Here is a 17,862-nt window from a genome sequence, read left to right as displayed (position 1 = left end):
GTTATCACCTTTCAAAGTTAAAATTCCTTGTCTAAGAAAGTACTTTGCTTTCTTTATTTCCCACATTTATTTTGGCCAAAACCTATGGGCTGCTCAGTTTACCTCTCTGTTTTTGCTGATGTCTCTCAGTTTTCAAAAGATTTAGGAATTTTTCCCTTTTATAGTACCTATTCCTTGACTCCCACCCCCATAATTATATTATTGCAAGTTATCAGCTTTCAAAGTTAAAATTCCTTGTCTAAGAAAGTACTCCACTTTCTTTATTTCCCATGTTTATTTTGGCCAAAACCTATGGACTGCTCAGTTTCCAAGCTAGGGCATGTCCCATTATAGCTTGGGGTTGGAGACATGTCTACATCAGGCATTTGATGCGCTGTCAGTTCCCTGAATCACCTGATGTCCAGACAGTCACACAGTGATTCAACTGAATCAGCTAACCGCTGGCACCAAACTCTAGGCTGGCAACAGAGCCCAAGTCTCTTCACCTAAACCCAGGAACAACAGTGGCATAAAATCCAACTCTACTTCTTCCAAAAAGAAAAAAAAAAAAAAAGTAAGGAAGCCCCTCCCCCTACACATTCACTGAAAACAATGCTCAGGAAAGAGTGGGTTCCCCAGTGTGATAGCCCCCTCCCGCTCAGCGAGAATCAAATACTCAGCGTCGCCCCACAAAGGTGAGCTCCTTAAGGGCAGGGGTTTCTGTCACTGTTTTATTCCCAGAAACTGAAACAATTTGAGCAGAACATAGAGTGAATACATGCTAGCTGATGGGTTAGAACAAACTGACAGAATAAAAGAATGAATGAATGTGTCTAAGAAAGCCTGTGAGAACATACAGTTGCTTCCCTTGTACATCTTTCAGCTCTTATGGGTCATTGCCCGTCTTAATATCACCCCACTTACCATGCTCTTCACTGTCCCATCAACCATATCTATCCTTCAAATCCACTTGAAGCCCCATCTCTTCTCTGAACTCCATCACTCCAGTGCCCTACAGTATGTGACTCTGCAATTTATCCATCAACATGCAGTGACCCACGCAGTGTTCTGCAAAGACATTAACATAGAAGACGCTGAAGAATCACAAGGCAAGGCTCAGGAACTTTCCATCTAGTTCAAGAGAAACACACAATCAGGAAATAATGAAGGAGCTCTGTCTGATTGAGATGGAGATAGTGTCGATGGAGAGGCAAAAGAAGTAATATTAAGAGAAACAGACAAACAAAAATACTACAGGTGATTAAAATTAGGTATCTCGCCAACTTTGTCTTTCACCGCTGCCCTCACCTCATTTTGTTCCCGTGATAAGGAGCAATAACATCTCTCCTCCATCTGTAATCTGCCTGAATGCTCTCCTTGTATTCATAATGAATGAATTCTTTTTATTCTTCAAAACCAGCTCAGAGGCCACCACCTCTAGTAAGCCCTCTCTGCCCTCCTGCCCCCAACAAAATTAACCAAGCTTCCTTCCATACCTGTGAATACTCCTAGGATTACACTTACTGCTTCTCAGGTGGCGCAGTGGTAAAGAACCCACCTGCCAATGCACGGAGACCCAAGAAATGCAAGTTCGATCCCTGGGTTGGGAAGATCCCTTGGAGTAAGAAATGACAACCCATTCCAGTATTCTTGCTGGAAAAATTCCATGGACAGAGAAACCTGGTGGGCTGCAGTCCATGGGGTCACAAAGAGTCTCAGGCACAAGTGAGCACACACACATACATTATTGCACTTTCCAAGGGTACACTGGTTAACCTTTGTGTGTCCCCTATTCTCACCTGATGGTAATGAAAGCTGACTGTGTAATGAATAGTTACAGAAAAGCTTCGGGGAACAACTCATTGTCTCAGACATTCTATAGTCTGTGAGCATGTGTGCTAAGTCGCTTCAGTCATGTCCAACTCTGCGACCCAATGGACTGAGGCCTGCCAGGCTCCTCTGTCCATGGGATTCTGCAGGCAAGAATATTGGAGTGGGTCGCCATACCCTCCTCCAGGGGATCCTCCCAACCCAGGGATCGAACCCACATCTCTTATGTCTCCTGCATTGGCAAGCAGTTTACCAATGTGCTTTACTACTTTACCACGAGTGCCACCTGGGAAGCCCATTCTATACCCTAAAACTAGCCAACTCTAAGATGGCCTTCCATGTGAAATCCTAGCATGACACTGATTTACCTTTGATTTGGACTCAGAATTTGCATACCTCCCTCTTATACATAAGGCTAAAGGAAACTCCCAGTAAAGCCCATGGCCCTGAAAGCTTATGGTGAGCACTTCATTGTTCTTTTTGTGAAAGAAAACTCAGTGGACCTCTACATTTTGCATAGATTACTGTAGCCTTTCCCCTATTTAAAATAAAGTATACCATCCAACATTTCTGGAGGCAATCTGGCCATTTCCCCCATTATTGACATTTTAAACATACATATCCTTTAGTACAGTACTTCTAAGAAAAATACTTACAAAAATACTCCCACTTGTGTGAAAAAAATTTATAAGGATGTTCACTGTGCCACTTTTATAATTACAAACTAAAATGAAAATGGATTAACTGTCCACCAAAAAGAAATGGAATATAATGCAGCCATTAAATAAATGAAATAAATCTATACCTACTGACAAATAGGTTGCCGATTATTTATAAAGTAAAACAAAGTAAATTGCAGAGAAATATACATAATAGTTCTCATTTTTTAACATAGGCAGCTATATTTTGATTTATGTGTCCATGTACACATGATAAAACAGGTACTCTGGGAAGTCATTTGGGAAGGAGATGGAGGTGAAGAAAGATTGTAATTTTTTATTGTCTGCACTTTTAATTATACAAGGCATGTCTTCCTGAAATACCCTCTATTCAAATGGTAGACATTGGGTAATATGATGTCTGCAGCTAATAACGCACCTAATGAAGTGTTGGGAAATGAAAGAAACCAAATGACTTCACAGACAGCTAAGTCCTGATTGGCCCCTCAGTTGCCAGCCTCCTGGAGTCAAATTTAAATTTCTCCTACACACTCATAGCTCACCTAAGGGTAAAAATTTTCAGCATACAGACTAGAGAAATCACCTTACCTGTACATTTTGCCTAGTGAAGAGAAAGGTAACAGAACAGACCACGTTTCAAAGAGACCACTCATTTTTTTCACGTACCACTTTGTCTCAAAAAAGAAAAAAAAAATAGAGTGAAAGAATAACATTGCTTTGTTGTTTCAGGTAGCAATTTGAACATGAAGGCTGCGATTCTACTGTTTTGTCTTCTAGGATCAACTCTGTCATTACCGGTAAGTACAACATGTTTATTTTATGTACACCCAGCCTTAACTGCAACTCTAACGGAAGATCTCTCTCTCCCTCTCTGCCAAAACTTCTCTGTTTGTGACCCATTCCCTTAGTTTCCTGTCTTTATTTTCCAAGTTGAAAGATGATAAGCTAATGAAGTATTAGTGTATATTCCAACGTACTTATATTGTATCCACTTTTTTTTTTTGTATCCACTTTATCATGGTAGAATTTTGATTATTTTTGACAGGGGGCAGAAATTAAGAGAAAAAGGGATGCCATGGATTATGTCTGCTCAAAGTGGATAATCATTTTACTTCCAAAATGAAGTTAAGATTTTCTTGCCAACTAATTATATTCTCATGATTAAAGATGTAAACTACATTTCCTGAATTTTCTAATTGGAAACACAAAACATCTAAATTATAAAAACTCTAAAAAGTCTACCAAATTGTGCAATAAAATGAGGATATTAGAAGGCAGATAATATTTTTTACTTAGAACATTTCATCACAAAATAAGTTCACATATAACAAGTTTAAAAAAAAGAGCCTAGTATTCAAACATGTATTCCAGCTATCCTCCAATATTTTATAGACATAATATGAGTGGTTTGGATCTCTAAGTAAATTTCCCTTTGTTTGAGATGCTTCAGTGTGGACAATGAGAAAAAAAATTAAAGATATTTACTATGAATTAGCAGAACAAAAATAACATTCTCAATTAGGCTTCAAGCTCACTTAACACTTGCTTACTCATCTATGCAATCAACAAATATTTATTGAAAACTCTCTATATACCAAACAATTTGCTAGTTGTTGAAGATAAGATGGTGAGAGAAAAAAAAAAGACATAATCCTTCATGGTGTTTATGAGGACTATTTTTAATGATAAATTATAAATTGTAACCATGATTAGCTCTGTGAAGGAGATGAACAGGGTGATCATGGTGGAGGGGATGGAACAAACATGAAAAACCAACCTCCTTCTTATTTCATTCCAAACACACATGTGTCATTCTTTGAAGAAATCTCCTGCAAAAATTTAATCTTTAAACAAGGCAAATTAGGAAGTTAAATTTTTAATGTGGGTTTTTGCACTTCACTGAATGAATTTGCCAAAAGGTTGTTCTAAGTTGGGTATCTCTTGTGAATTTAAATTACCATATAGTTTTTGAAAACTCAAGACAAAACTTTTTTGAAGCATAGCTATCACTCAAGGTGGACCCAGGAGTAGTGTACAGGTTCGTGCAGACTGGGAGAGCAGCAAGAATCAGTGGTGTAGGAAGTGTGAGAAGTAACGTTAAAATGTCTATTAGCTATCATAGTAGGATTTATCAAATAAAAACTCAGGACATATAGGCAAGGTTTTTTTAATTACTTGTAAATGAATTTGTTGAATTATTACAAAGGTATATGAAATGAATAGATCTGCAAATGTGAACACTTAATGTAGCCTAGCCTTTTGATCTATTGAAACAATTCAGTCGGTCAAAAGTTTGGGAATATGGGGGTACTTTGGAACTGGGACACTTGAGTGTTTGGGAGAGTGGTCAGGGTAAGCCTCAAATAGAAGGTGAACTCAGGCAGGTGAGGGAGTGAGCCAGTGTCTGGGAAAAGAGCGTTCCAGGCAAAGGGAACAGGTAGTGGTGAGGTTCTGAGGTAAGAATGGGCCTCGAGTGTCCCAGAGACAGCAAGGAGCCTAAATAGCAGTAATGGAGTGAATGAGAGGGAATGAGGCAGAGTGGGAGTTGAGAGAGGTGCTGGGGGCCCAGGGTGTGAGGGCCTTCTGGGCCACTGTAGTACCCCTGACTTTTACTCTGAGTGACAGCAGAGGTTAAGGCAGGGGTTGGGCAAAGACATGAACAGACCAGACTGCAGTTTTCGAAGGATCCATCTGACTACCATGCTGACAATGAATCATAGGAGATGAAAACACCTTTGCAGAATTTGTACTTATACAATCTTAAGGCTTAAAGGGACCCCTAAGGGCAGATAGTGCCAATCTCCTCTCTTATGACTGAGGGAAAAGACCAAAGTGAATTCAAGAGGCATTGTCAGCTCCAGGATATATCCAAGTGACCCAAGAATCAGTGCAGGGCTGGGGGAGCCACAGGACACTATCCTTGGGGCACCGCCAGGAGCAGAGGCCAGCCAGAGTCAGCCTGCATGCAGATGGAAGGCTAACAGAAGCAAATAGAAGGACTCATTTCTTCAAGGACTAAAAGTCCTTGCAGGAATTCCTAGTACAGGCTCTACAACTCATAAAATCACTGTGTGAAGCTCACAGAGCTTCTTAGTTTCATCAATAAACTAGAATAATACAACTAAGGCATCTGGACTCACAAAGACTTTTACCCCTAAAATACAGTTATTCTTAATACACTAAGAAAATACTCTGACCAAGCAGGGGACTGAATTTCTATTACAAGAGTAACTTGTCAGGCTCAAGGCTGACAGCTTCATGAAAAGGCAGTAGAAATCATGGCAACTTATCTTCAAGCATTAGGAAAAAGCAAATGTGCACAGAGCTGAGGTGTGGACTGTATCTTTTACGTCCCAGAGGAGGAAAAGAAATGACTACCACCAGAAAACCACGTGCCTCACTCACCCTCTGTCCATCCCCACAGCACCCTCCTGGCCTGGCACTTTCCCTTTCTACAGTTGCATCTCCTGTCATGCACAAAATGTTCCAGGGAGTTAAAACTGCTCCAAAACACACGGGGGCTAAAGGCAGACATTTTTGCATTTGGGGTCAACTTATTACCTCCTGGAAATAAATGGATACAAGACCTCAAACCATTTTTAAGTTTCAAATTATACCTCTACAATATTCATTAAAAAATGTTTTTCCTTGCTCCTACCCCTAGGTGGGGGTGAAATATTCTATAAGAGGTTTAAATTTAGTTTTCCTTTAAGATTCAACCTTGGCATGACTTTCAGTCAGGAATGGGTAAAGCTGGAAGTTATATTGTTTCTGTCTTAAAACAGGTCATCCAGGAGAAGAGAATTTTTAGTCTCCTTGTTCATTCTCTTTCTAAACCTTAGTCTTCTTTGTTTTTACAGACCACCTGATGTAAGTTTCTTTGCTCTGAGGTCTGGTGTCTCAAGCCTGAGCTGGAGGAATCCTCCCTACTGGATAACTTCATCCTACCAAATAGTTTAATAATTCTTTGTTTTGTTCCCAGTCAATGTGGGGAGGGAGAGCTGGTCATGACAGGTCCAGTGTGTGTATATAAGGCCTCTTCACTTGGTATCTTGCTAGCTTTCTTTAAGTTCAGACTCAAGGCCAACTCAAAAAGACTTGTGAACACACATGAAAAATGGTAGATGCTGCTTCTTCAAATATTTGTTATCACAGATGCAGCTCAACCCTGCTCTGGTGCTTCCTCCTACCAAGCTCGTTCCAGATCAGGAAACACCGCTAAACCAACAGCAGCCAAGTCAGGTAAGAGTCCTACAGTGCTGAACGTCTGAAGACAAGCAAAGCGAACATGCTAAGGCTGGTGGATTTAAAATCAAGATTCACCCAAAGTTTCATGACTGCGCAAGAGAGAAAAAAGCCTTATTGGAGGGAAATAAAAACAAGAAACATACTTTTTTTTCATTCATATTTCTTATTTCACTCTTATTATTTCATCACATATTCATTCTTATTCCTTTTGTCTGAGTAATAATTTGGTTAAGCAACCAAATCTAGTCAACTCTAAAAGGCAATAGCTACACCTATTGAAAAAGCTTGGTCATCTATGCCTTTGAAGAACTGTGACTTAAGCAAACATGGTACTTGCCAGAACCTACAGGGATTAAGAGGTAATCCATAAAAATAGTTGCAAATCTCCTAGTGGTTTTAACTTTTATTGTTGATGAACTGATGTGTTACTGTAAAATCTGTCATTGAAGCATATTTAAATACTTTTGAAAACTGAAAGGTCCCCTAGCTCCCCTCCCCCTTCTTCCCATCCTCCCTCTGTTCAAAAAGACCTCTCCTTCCCTACATCTAGACTTTGTGAAAACGGTACTGTAACGCCAGAATAAAGTTTTCATTTTGGTCTATGGACATTACACAATACTCAAGTCACTAGTCAACCTTCCGCCTTAAGGAACTTGAAGCTTAGAGGACTTTCCTTTAAAAAGAATACAAAATTAGGTATGCAAAATTAGTTACTAAAGTGAAGAATTCACAGTGAGATAAGAAATTAGTAAATTATGTACTTTTAAGCTGATAAATACCTTAAACTTGACACATTGCTTGCGTACCTCCAAGGGCCTTGGAAGGGGCAATGCTAGTGAGAGGCCCTAAAGCTTTAGCCTCATGGTAAATCCACCTGTGATAGAAGTATATGTTACTTGAGGATATAAACCACTGATAGCATTGTCTTTTTGTCTCACATATTAATTTCAATGCCCTGCAGGTCTTCTCTTCTTTAAGTCTAATCCCTTTGACACATATGCTCACACTGGGGTCAGACTTGCAACTGGTAAGTACCTTTTATATCATTTTAATGTCCATTGTTAAATAAAAATAATACCTCATGTTTAACATATATATGTATATATGTGGTGGGTATCCACAGATGTACACATACACACATTTCACTGTAGATAAACGGAAAGCGAGGTGACAGAGAAAAGTCACAGAGAGCTGAATACTATTCAATGCAACATTAAAAAACTGTCTTATCTTTAAGATTATCTCTAAAGGAATTAATCTAATTCTCAAGTCTTTACTTCTTTAGTTCTCACCTCCTCTCTGAGCTCCCCTTCTTATTCCTCCAGCATGTCTTCCTCACGGGGTTTTCCTGGTGACTCAGACAGAATCTGCCTGCAATGCAGGAGACCTAGGTTTGATTCCTAAGGAAGATCCCCTGGAGAAGGGAATGGCTACCCACTGCAGTATTCTTACCTGGAGAATCCCATGGAGAGAGGAGCCTGGTAGGCCACAGTCCATGGGATCGCAAGGAGTCAGACACAACTGAGCAACTAACACTTTCACTTTTTCACATCTTCCTCACAGCCTATACGACATCCAAACACTGTGACTGCTATTATCACCCCAACAACAAGAGCAAATGAGAAGGGATAGGAAAATCTACATTCTTCTCATAGAATGTCTCTACAGTTTAATCTCTCTGGGGGATAAAATAATTAATAAATTTCTTCCCTGCGCAAAGTGGGTTTTTTCCCCAGTGGTCAGATTTAAATGTACTACTAGATCATATTCAAGCTACGCTGTACCCTCACAATTTTCATGGGGATACCTATGAAGGAACACATTTTCTTCATAAGAAAGCTATCAGGAAAATTCCTGGAACCATTGCTGTCATAGCCAAAAGGGGAAGGCAAGTATGAAATCATCTAAGTAATCCTCAGGAGAATGGGTTAAATGCCAAAGGAAAACTGAGTGTCAGAAAAGTTAGTCCTGGACTTCATGGCTGTACTAGCAGACTACACAGGTCTCTGAACTTCATTTCTGTTCCTAATTCCAAATGCAATGTCCACTACTATAGATTTGCAAAGCAAATCCTCCCTTTCACATCTAGTAAATACAGTTTCATATCCTGGATGTTCAAATTGACACAACACAATCTTCCTCATTGCCCTACAGCTAAATCCTGCTGCAGGGGTGGCATCTGGTACACCGACCCTCCCACTGGCCCTGGGGGGACTGAATGTACAGCAGCGGCTGCAACCACAAGTAAGTTCAAAGCCCTACTCAGTTTAACGCTGGTATTTTCCCTCAGGAGAAAGCCTAAAGGGGAGGAAAGAATATTTTCAAGGTTCTTGAAAGTTTTACCCAGACACTTTGCAGAGGGATTTCCTATTTGCTATTTCCTATTAAACTTATGACCGTCTTTGGCAATTTGGTTCTTGCTGAAACTCCATGAAAACACACCCAGAAAACTGAGCATGCTGCCCCATCGCCTCTCAAGAGTACACTTGTAACAGGTAACAGGAAACGTGAGGAGCTAGGGAAGATTGAGCAGTAAAGAATAAAGCTGGGAGTTGAGAGGGGTCAGGATTCTTCTCCAGCTGGCTCTGTTTCTATGAAAGACTTTCTGAGTGACCAGAATCATTCCAAAGAAAAGATAAGAGATGGACAAAGCTTATTTCCAGCAAATCTAACCTCGTCCTTGTGCCCTTTTTCCATGCCTCCTTTCAGGTTCCCGAGAATCCTCTGATTCCTCCTCTCCTCCCACAATTATTTGCTTTTAGGAAAAACCCCCCAAAACCTTCTCACACAAAGATATAAATGACATACTTAGGATACCACCTCTTTTAGAAATGCTTGCATTTTAACTGCAAAGCCCAAACTTGTCTTCTTGGAACTTCTCTAAATTGTTTAATGACTCTGGAGAAAAATACAGTGATCTTTTATGACTAATTGTTTATCGCTTACTTATTCTCCCTAACACATAACCACAGTCCCTATCATTCCCACATAATGGTCTGAGCTTTTGTAGAAGCTTTCTTGATTATTACATACACGCTATATGTTAATTATAGAGAATTTAGAAAAAAAGATAAGCAAAAGGAAAAACTAAAATTCACTCATAAGCCTACCAGTCAGAATTAAACACTGTCAGCATTCTAGAGCATGACTTTCAGCCTTTTTTCTATGCATATAAGTATAGTTTTTAAAGAAAATATGTTCTTACTATATCTAATGTTCTATAATCTAACTTTTTCACATAATACATTTTGAAAAGACTTTCCTATATTTTGAATATTCACTTATAATATGGTGAATAGCATAATATTATTTTCAATGATTGCTTAGTATTCCACCATATTGCAAATTTTGTGTTTTTTCCAAAATTTTTACTTCCATAAATAATACCACAGTGAACATCCTTTAACTAAGTCTTTGACTATATTAGTGGTTCTTTCCTTAAGACCAGGAATAGAATTTGTGAGTCCAAAGACATTAAAAAATGTAAGACTTTTAATACACATTCTCAAAAATGAAGCATGACTATATCCTATCTTCCTACCACTATAGACACCCAACTTATAGTAGCAAGCTTACGTTAATTAGTAATTATAATCAAAGCTGAGTTTAATTGAAAAAATTATTTTAAGCTTCTCAATTTAAATTCTACATTGTATTCAACCAATACTTTTCCCTGTACTTTCTTTTGTCCAAGATAACAACACAAAAGACTATACTGCTTCATTTACTCGTATTTGTAAAATTCTGTAGTGTAACTAACTTTTACATTTCTTTTTTAATACTGATGTATATAGTCATAGATGAGTCAGTACTTATTTCTTACAGATATATTAGAGCCTTCGCTCAAAGTGTTTTCTGTTATTTGTATCTTAATAATGAGTGATCCTCTGAAAAAGACTAGAGAGAGCTGTTTACTGAGAGACCTTAGTATAATCCACCTGCCAACTGCCCCCAGTTTCAGTTTCAATTGCTGCCCTGTTCTAACCTCAAAGTCAGACTTAGTACATCTTCATATTCCCCAAAGAGTGTATTCACTGGAGTCCAAGGCAGTAGTGGGCACCATAGATGGTATTAAAGATTCGGTAGAGACGTTTGACACGCACGGCCCCATCATCCAATAATATAAACCAATCCTCATTCTCTGTGGGGCTTCTTCAATGTCTCTAGGCTATCCCACCTCCTCATCATACATGCCTTCTCCTGGGCAGGCGCAGTGGCTCTGACCCTGTCTCTCCCTATGCAGAGTACCTTACATCCCCCGCCGGAAACCTGGGCACATGTCCACAGCTCTCACTATCGAAGCAAGTCCAGTGTGGCTAAGAAAGAACTCGAGAACCACACAACTTCTGGCCAAATCCTGGCTCTCCACTTCCTACCTATGTGGCTAGGTCACTTAACCTTCTGTGACTCACTTTCTTCATCATTTAAAATAGGAATTAATTAGAACCTTACCACAAGAGCTGTTAGAAGGATTGAGTAAATCTACATAAAGCACTTAGAACAGTACCTATCAGATGGTAATCATTCAATACATTTAGCTATTATTTCAAACAAATTCTCTATGAAAAACTAACAACTTCTCTCCTTACTGTTATATCGATCGGTATAACATTAGTTAATTATCTTTCATTATTGTTTTTACTTAGACATCTGTGGTTTCCTCTTTGTATCTTTTTGTTCCTTCTAATTTGCCTTTAAAGAAGAACTTTCCATTTTGTTTTCTCCCAAACCCTTTGTCCCTTTCCTTTGATCCATTTTTTCATTGCCATCCTGAAGACTATTTGCTTATGGTCAGTAGCCAAGGATCTGACTGAGAATAAGGCTTTTTCCTAAATGTGTGTACTTTTTATCTTTGAGCATTATGGGTATTACTATACAAACTTCTTGAGAAATAATAAAGGTCTATTTATAAGACTTTCAACTCTTTTAGGTTGGGTTGTATTAAAAGTCCCATTTTGATAACTTTTATGACACTGGATTTCTATAGAAATAAAAAACTTGAAAACCCTAATTCTTTCTAACAAACCCTAAAGTTAGTTCTTAGAGTGCTAGAGCATACCAACACCTCACCCAGATCTTTCCAGCTATAAATTCATTCCATTCACATAGTCATCAGTGACCAGTAGAGTGTCCCTCACTTAGCTCTAAGAACTCTGTTAGGACCAGGGATGTTAAACAATATCGTCCATAATTTCCTACTTGTGCCTCTTTTAATAGCAAAATATCTAGGCAACCATTGTGAGACTAAATGTATATGCTTCAAGAAATCTTGATTATTTTAAAATATCCACTACATGTTTTCATGTATCTTCTGAGATGCCATATAAAAGAAACATGCATTTCATCATCATGATTCCTTGGAATAATTTTAAGCTTGCAGATACCTTGAGAACAAAATTATTTTCATCCAATTTACTAACTTCTGCCTTATAAATGTGCTTCCTTAAGCAGCTTTCTAAATCTCTCTGGGCCTAATCTTCTTTTCACAAACTGAATCAGTTCCAATTGCCATCCATCTCATGAGTCCATATCTATGATTTTAGATGATACATTAAATGGAATATCTATTTAATAAACATTGTGTACTTATTTTGAGAGTCTCAATATTTACACCATTTGCCAGAATTCACCTTTTGGTATATTTTTACTAAATTTTTCACTCTTTTTTCAGATGTTACCAGTTATTGTAGCACACTTTGGAGCCCAGGTAAGATTACTTTATAATATGATTTTATTTTAGATCATCTTATGTGAAATATTTAATTCTGTATCAGTTCACCAGATAGTTGCCAAGCTTCCTATTTACTTTGCACTGTATGGACACTACAAATAGGATAATAACAGGAACATTCACTGAGCACTTATTATGTGTTAGGCACTGTCCCAAGTACTTTTTATTTATTATGTACTATCTCATCTAAGCTTCAAAATAATCTTCTATAGTCAGTGTTTTTATTTCCAATTTGAAGACGAGTAACTGGCGACACTTAACTTAGTTGTTCAGTTATATCACACAGTAAATGTCACAGATGAAGCAGTCAATCCTTTAAACCACACTGTCAAGCAAAAAAAATATTAATTAATTATTAACTAATCTAGAAATTGATGGTGTGGGGGATTTTTTTAATCTCAAATTTATTTATTAACTGTATGTCTTTTCCCTAAAAATGATAAACTTTCCTCTCTCTCTATTTTTCCTTTGTGAAAAGTAATTCTTGAGATCACTGATACAATTACCAAGAGCCAAGATCAAATATGAGCATCAGATGGCAGGTTTTACTTCTTCCTTTTTTTAACTGGAGGATAATTGCTTTACATGCTATGTTAGTTTATGCTGTACAACAGCCTGAATCAGCTATAAGTTTACATACATCCCCTCCCTCTTGAGTTTTTACTTCTAAAAGCAGAATCAAATATAAAATTCACACTAACTCTTAATTCCACATCTGGGAACACATTCCAAGGAAATAATCTGAAATATAGCACAGGCTTATTTACAAATAAATTCATCAAAATATTTTTATAGTAAAGAAGAATACTGTGTGTGCGCTCCATCACTCAGTTGTTTCTAACTCTTCTCAACCCCATGGATTGTAGCCTGCCAGGCTCCTCTATCCATGGAATTTTCCAGGCAAGAATACTGGAGTGGGTTGCCATTTCTTAACTCCAGGTGATCTCCCTGACCCAGGGAAAGAATCCATGTCTCTTGGGTCTCCTCCTTTGGCAGGCAGACTTTTTACCATTGCACATTTAGGAAGCTTCCAAAGAACTATATTAGGTGCAACTTAAATTTAAACAGAAGGAAAATTATTATGCAAACGGTACAGCATAAAAGCAAATACTTGTGACCATTCAAAAATACATTTATTAAAATTTGTTGGCAATATGGTTAAAGAATTGCTGTGTACTATTAAAAGGTAAGACTTTTAGACACAAATTGTATAAATGATGTGACTTCTAGTATGTAAAAAAGAAATGTTTGTAAAACATCTGAAAGAAAATACATCAACTCTGCAAGATAGGATTATATTTTTTTTCTTTATGGTTGTCTGCATTTTTCAAGTTTCCTCTAATGTGTATATATTACCTAACAATAGAAAATAGGTAATTTTTGAAATGCATAAAACCTCCCATCACTCAGATAAAAAATGTTAGCAGTCCAATACCATGTCCTGACTTGAGTTTTGTAATAAAAGTCTCAAAGGCAGTTTAAATTATTGCTTAAAATTAAAAAACATGTATCTCTTTAAAACCATTTTAAGCTTTTCAATTATGATATATATATATATTGCCCCAAATATATTAAAATCTAATAATACGTGTTATTCTTTTCCTTTTAGGGTACTATCCTAAGCTCAGAGGAATTGGTAAACAAAAAAAAATTAATTCCTAGTATTTCAAGTTCTTTTCACTGCTACCATAATGCTGTTTTCTATCCTCATATTGTCTCTTTTGACCTCAGCCCCTAAACGTGGTACATGCTATCATACACTGAACACTTTTATAGGTCTTCTCATTAAGTTGTCTTTTCTCCAGCTAGGGATTCCATCATCCTTCTCCAGCTACTTCTCCATTAACTTGACTTAGCTCTTGCTTTCCATATATTGCTGTCAGATTCAGGTCTATCCAGAAAGTCAATGCATATTTTTAAATTTTATTTAAAGTTGATTAAAATCTAGTGTTATAAGTTATTGAAATACATGTAGATTTAGAATCACATACATATTGATCTTTATCTCAGGAAAGACTCTTTTTTTACCTAAACATTTAATGCTTATAGAAAAATATATTTTTATTCTAGCATCTTATGATGATAAATGAAATCTGCTCTATACATATGAATAACTAAAGGGCTGAACCCAAAAACTCATTGTACCATGCCTAGGCACTTCTACACATTTCTCCAGAGTCATTTTCAGAGAAAAATAATTTGAATTAACGGTATCTAAACTTGACACTAAATAAAAAGTTGAGGAACTATCTGGGAAGATAGTTTTTAAATTTTTATATTATAAGGAAGGTAAAGATTTGCTTAATTGTTCATAAATAAAATCAAATAATGGGGCTGTTTTGCCAACACTGATATATGAGCACCCATTTCTACCAGTTATGGACCTGATCCTATAAAACAAGCACCTCGGTGGATTTTTCTTTTTACATATATTGATTTTAATACTCACCAGATTACAAATTAGAGATTTTTAACACAATTTAACAGAAAAAGACACAGAGGCTAGAAAAACTTAAGCAACATAGGTGCCAAAGTCAATAAAACAGTAGATCTAGATTAAAAACCATTTTTCTATCCACTATACCAGTGGTTTTCAACTTTTTCTAGTGAAATGCACAGCAAGAGTTATATTTTTCATGTTGCTAAAATATACACATTTTATGAAACAATACTTAGCCTCATTATAGAGAGTGCACTGGTAATTTATAGTCTATTATTTTTGCCTTATTTTTTAATGATGTACCATCTTCTTTATTTCAAATGCATGGATGTCACAACCCCCAGTTTGAAAACTTCTGTACTCTACTCCTGTCTCTCATCCAGCATAAGCCTAATTCTGGTTTCAGTACCTCATAAATCTAAGACAGTGTTTTCCAAACATCAGTCTTGGACCATCAAACCACGACAATTTGGAGTGTTGGTTAAAAATGAGTATTTCTGCCTTCCAGGTGGTATTTATGTACTAACAATCGAGAACCATGCTCAAAGAAACAGACCTGTATCTTAACTATAAGTTCTCAACCTTTCTTTTCTATGAAAATGCTATCAGAACCGGGAGGTTCAAGAGAACTGGTTTCTGCCTAAACTCTCTCAAAAACCAGCTGATTTCCAGGTATTTCGTCTTAGGAAGAATTTTTCATGGTAATTTTTTCCCAGGGGAGAAACAAATCTAAGTACCAACAACATTCAGTCAGTCAGTTCAGTTCACTCGCTCAGTCATGTCCGACTCTTTGCGACCCCATGAATTGCAGCACGCCAGGCCTCCCTGTCCATCACCAACTCCCGGAGTTTACTCAAACTCATGCCCATCGAGTCAGTGATGCCATCCAACCATCTCATCCTCTGTCGTCCCCTTCTCCTCCTGCCCCCAATCCCTCCAAGCATCAGGGTCTTTTCAAATGAGTCAACTCTTTGCATGAGGTAGCCAAAGTATTGGAGTTTCAGCTTCAGCATCAGTCCTTCCAATGAACACCCAGGACTGATCTCCTTTAGGATGGACTGGTTGGATCTCCTTGCAGTCCAAGGGACTCTCAAGAGTCTTCTCCAACACCACAGTTCAAAAGCATCAATTTTCCAGCTGCTCAGCTTTCTTCACAGTCCAACTCTCACATCCATACATGACCACTGGAAAAACCATAGCCTTGATTAGATGGACCTTTGTTGGCAAAGTAACAGTGTGCAAATCACTGACAGTCCAATAGAAAGGAGATCCATTGAGTAACCTCAAAGAATACACCAGTGACTGAATTGCCAAAAGAAATGTTCTTGACTGAATGAATATTCCAATGCCCTTGAAAAAAATAAATCAAAAGAAAGCATAAAAATCATGTGATAAGAATTGATTAATCTACTTGACTTCATTTTTCCATTAATTTTTAATCTCTTAAATTACTTCTTTTAAAGTCTGGGCAAAAAAGAGACTGTGGTTTAGGTCAATAACAGAAATATAGCCCGCTGCAATTGTATGGAGTTTCTGTCTTAGTTCTACTTCCAGATAAAACTGATATGAACAAATGTTGCATCGTTCCTTTCCCTGTGACTGACTTGATTCTTGCGTTCCCTTCTGAGAAAAATGAAGCATAGCAAGGGTCCCGAGTAATGAAACCAGCATCAGGCTTGGCTCAGGCTAGGGGGCCATTTTCTCTAAGGTATGCCCAATCTTTACTGTTTTTGCTGACTCTACCCTCTTCATCTGCAAATCCTACTCAAACTTGCTGCTCTCAAAGAAGAAAAGGCTAGCTGACCAGCCTTAAAATGTGTTCTTTTGACTTTGTTTTCTATTTCCTTCTCTCATTCCAGCAAGGGACCTCTCAAATCTTAACAGGCCTTATCTTCCATCCCTTGCTCGCTGGAGCCATCCTGCCCACCAGTCAGACTAATCCAGATGCCCAGAATGGAATCCTTCCTGCAGGACAAGCAGGAGCAAATCCTGCCACCCAGGGAACCCCAGAGGACCCCTTCTCAACCCCCAGTGGCACAGACGATGACTTTGCAGCGACCACACCTGCTGGCATCCAGAGGGGCAGGCAAACCACGGAGGAAGCCCCCACGGCATCACCCAAAGGTAGGTTCTCCCAGCCAGGAAGACCCCCCAGGGCCATGAAAGTCATCTGTGGAGTGAGAGAGAAGGGTTCTTTGTCTTGCCTTGACAAATACAGATCCTAATAACATCAGGGAGCCACTTTACTCACTCACATTTGATTCCACCAATAAGGGAGTATTTTTCCAGGATTACTATCCCTATTTGGGCTTTCCTGATAGCTCAGTTGATAAAGAATCCACTTGCAATACAGGAGACCCTGGTTCGATTCCTAGGTCAGAAGATACACTGGAGAAGGGATAGACTACCCACTCCTTTATTCTTGGGCTTCCTACTGAATCTACCCAAAAAGAAAACATTTAGGTGCTGGCATAACACACTTTCCGTGTTGGGTCAGGGCTGAAAATATTTGAAACCAAATGGTGTGCTCCCTTTCCCATCCCCCATACCCCCCCCCCAAACACACACAGGACACAGTTAATCAATCAAGATACTCTTTCCCACTCACTCATCATGGATGAGACTCAGGACCTTCCTAACATAAGGTGGCAAGCTGTTCTTAGTAATAGACTAGATTTAGCATGGTAAATCAACTCACGTGCCATTCCCCTCAGATGAAACTTAAGAAATGTTGTAAAACATAAGCTCTCCTAGCACTAACAGATAATCATTTAATCTGTGAGGATGTCCAGACCCAAATGTTCCAAATATCCAAAGAAACAAAAGAATGATTTGTTACTGATACTCTCACCCCAAGAAATTTTCATCTCAAGTAAAAATGTTTAAGTGTAACATGCTTTTACCTACATTTAAAAAGAGTTTCTTTTTTTTTCTTACAGGAATTCAGTAAGCTG

General features: G+C 38.1%; 1 protein-coding gene and 1 long non-coding RNA gene across 2 annotated transcripts in view; one reads left to right on the top strand and one right to left on the bottom strand.

Moving 5' to 3' along the window:
• Positions 1–888: 888 nt before the first annotated feature.
• LOC110124831 (uncharacterized) overlaps positions 889–17,862 on the bottom strand; it is a 73,365-nt gene continuing 56,391 nt past the window's right edge. Inside the window, exon 3 of the long non-coding RNA XR_002309892.2 lies at positions 889–1,047. This is a non-coding gene — a long non-coding RNA (uncharacterized lncRNA). The remainder of the gene's footprint in view (positions 1,048–17,862) is intronic.
• Positions 3,233–17,858, top strand: AMTN (amelotin). Its single transcript, XM_020873529.2, has 8 exons — positions 3,233–3,286; positions 6,645–6,731; positions 7,699–7,764; positions 8,892–8,981; positions 12,409–12,444; positions 14,078–14,104; positions 16,768–17,032; positions 17,848–17,858. The coding sequence occupies exons 1-8, from the start codon at positions 3,233–3,235 to the stop codon at positions 17,856–17,858; spliced, it is 636 nt and encodes a 211-aa protein (XP_020729188.2).

This window comes from Odocoileus virginianus, chromosome 29 (genome assembly GCF_023699985.2).
Source record: "Odocoileus virginianus isolate 20LAN1187 ecotype Illinois chromosome 29, Ovbor_1.2, whole genome shotgun sequence".
NCBI classification, from domain to species: domain Eukaryota; kingdom Metazoa; phylum Chordata; class Mammalia; order Artiodactyla; family Cervidae; genus Odocoileus; species Odocoileus virginianus.
The sequence above is the reverse complement of the archived record's forward strand: the minus strand, read 5'-3'. Positions and strand labels throughout refer to the sequence as shown.

Excerpts from the sequence above, each read along its gene's own strand:
- AMTN (XM_020873529.2), top strand. The coding sequence starts at position 3,233 with ATGAAGGCTGCGATTCTACTGTTTTGTCTTCTAGGATCAACTCTGTCA. Across the intron at positions 6,732-7,698 it reads ACCAACAGCAGCCAAGTCAG|GTCTTCTCTTCTTTAAGTCT; the intron begins GTAAGAGTCCTA and ends AATGCCCTGCAG. Across the intron at positions 8,982-12,408 it reads AGCAGCGGCTGCAACCACAA|ATGTTACCAGTTATTGTAGC; the intron begins GTAAGTTCAAAG and ends CTCTTTTTTCAG.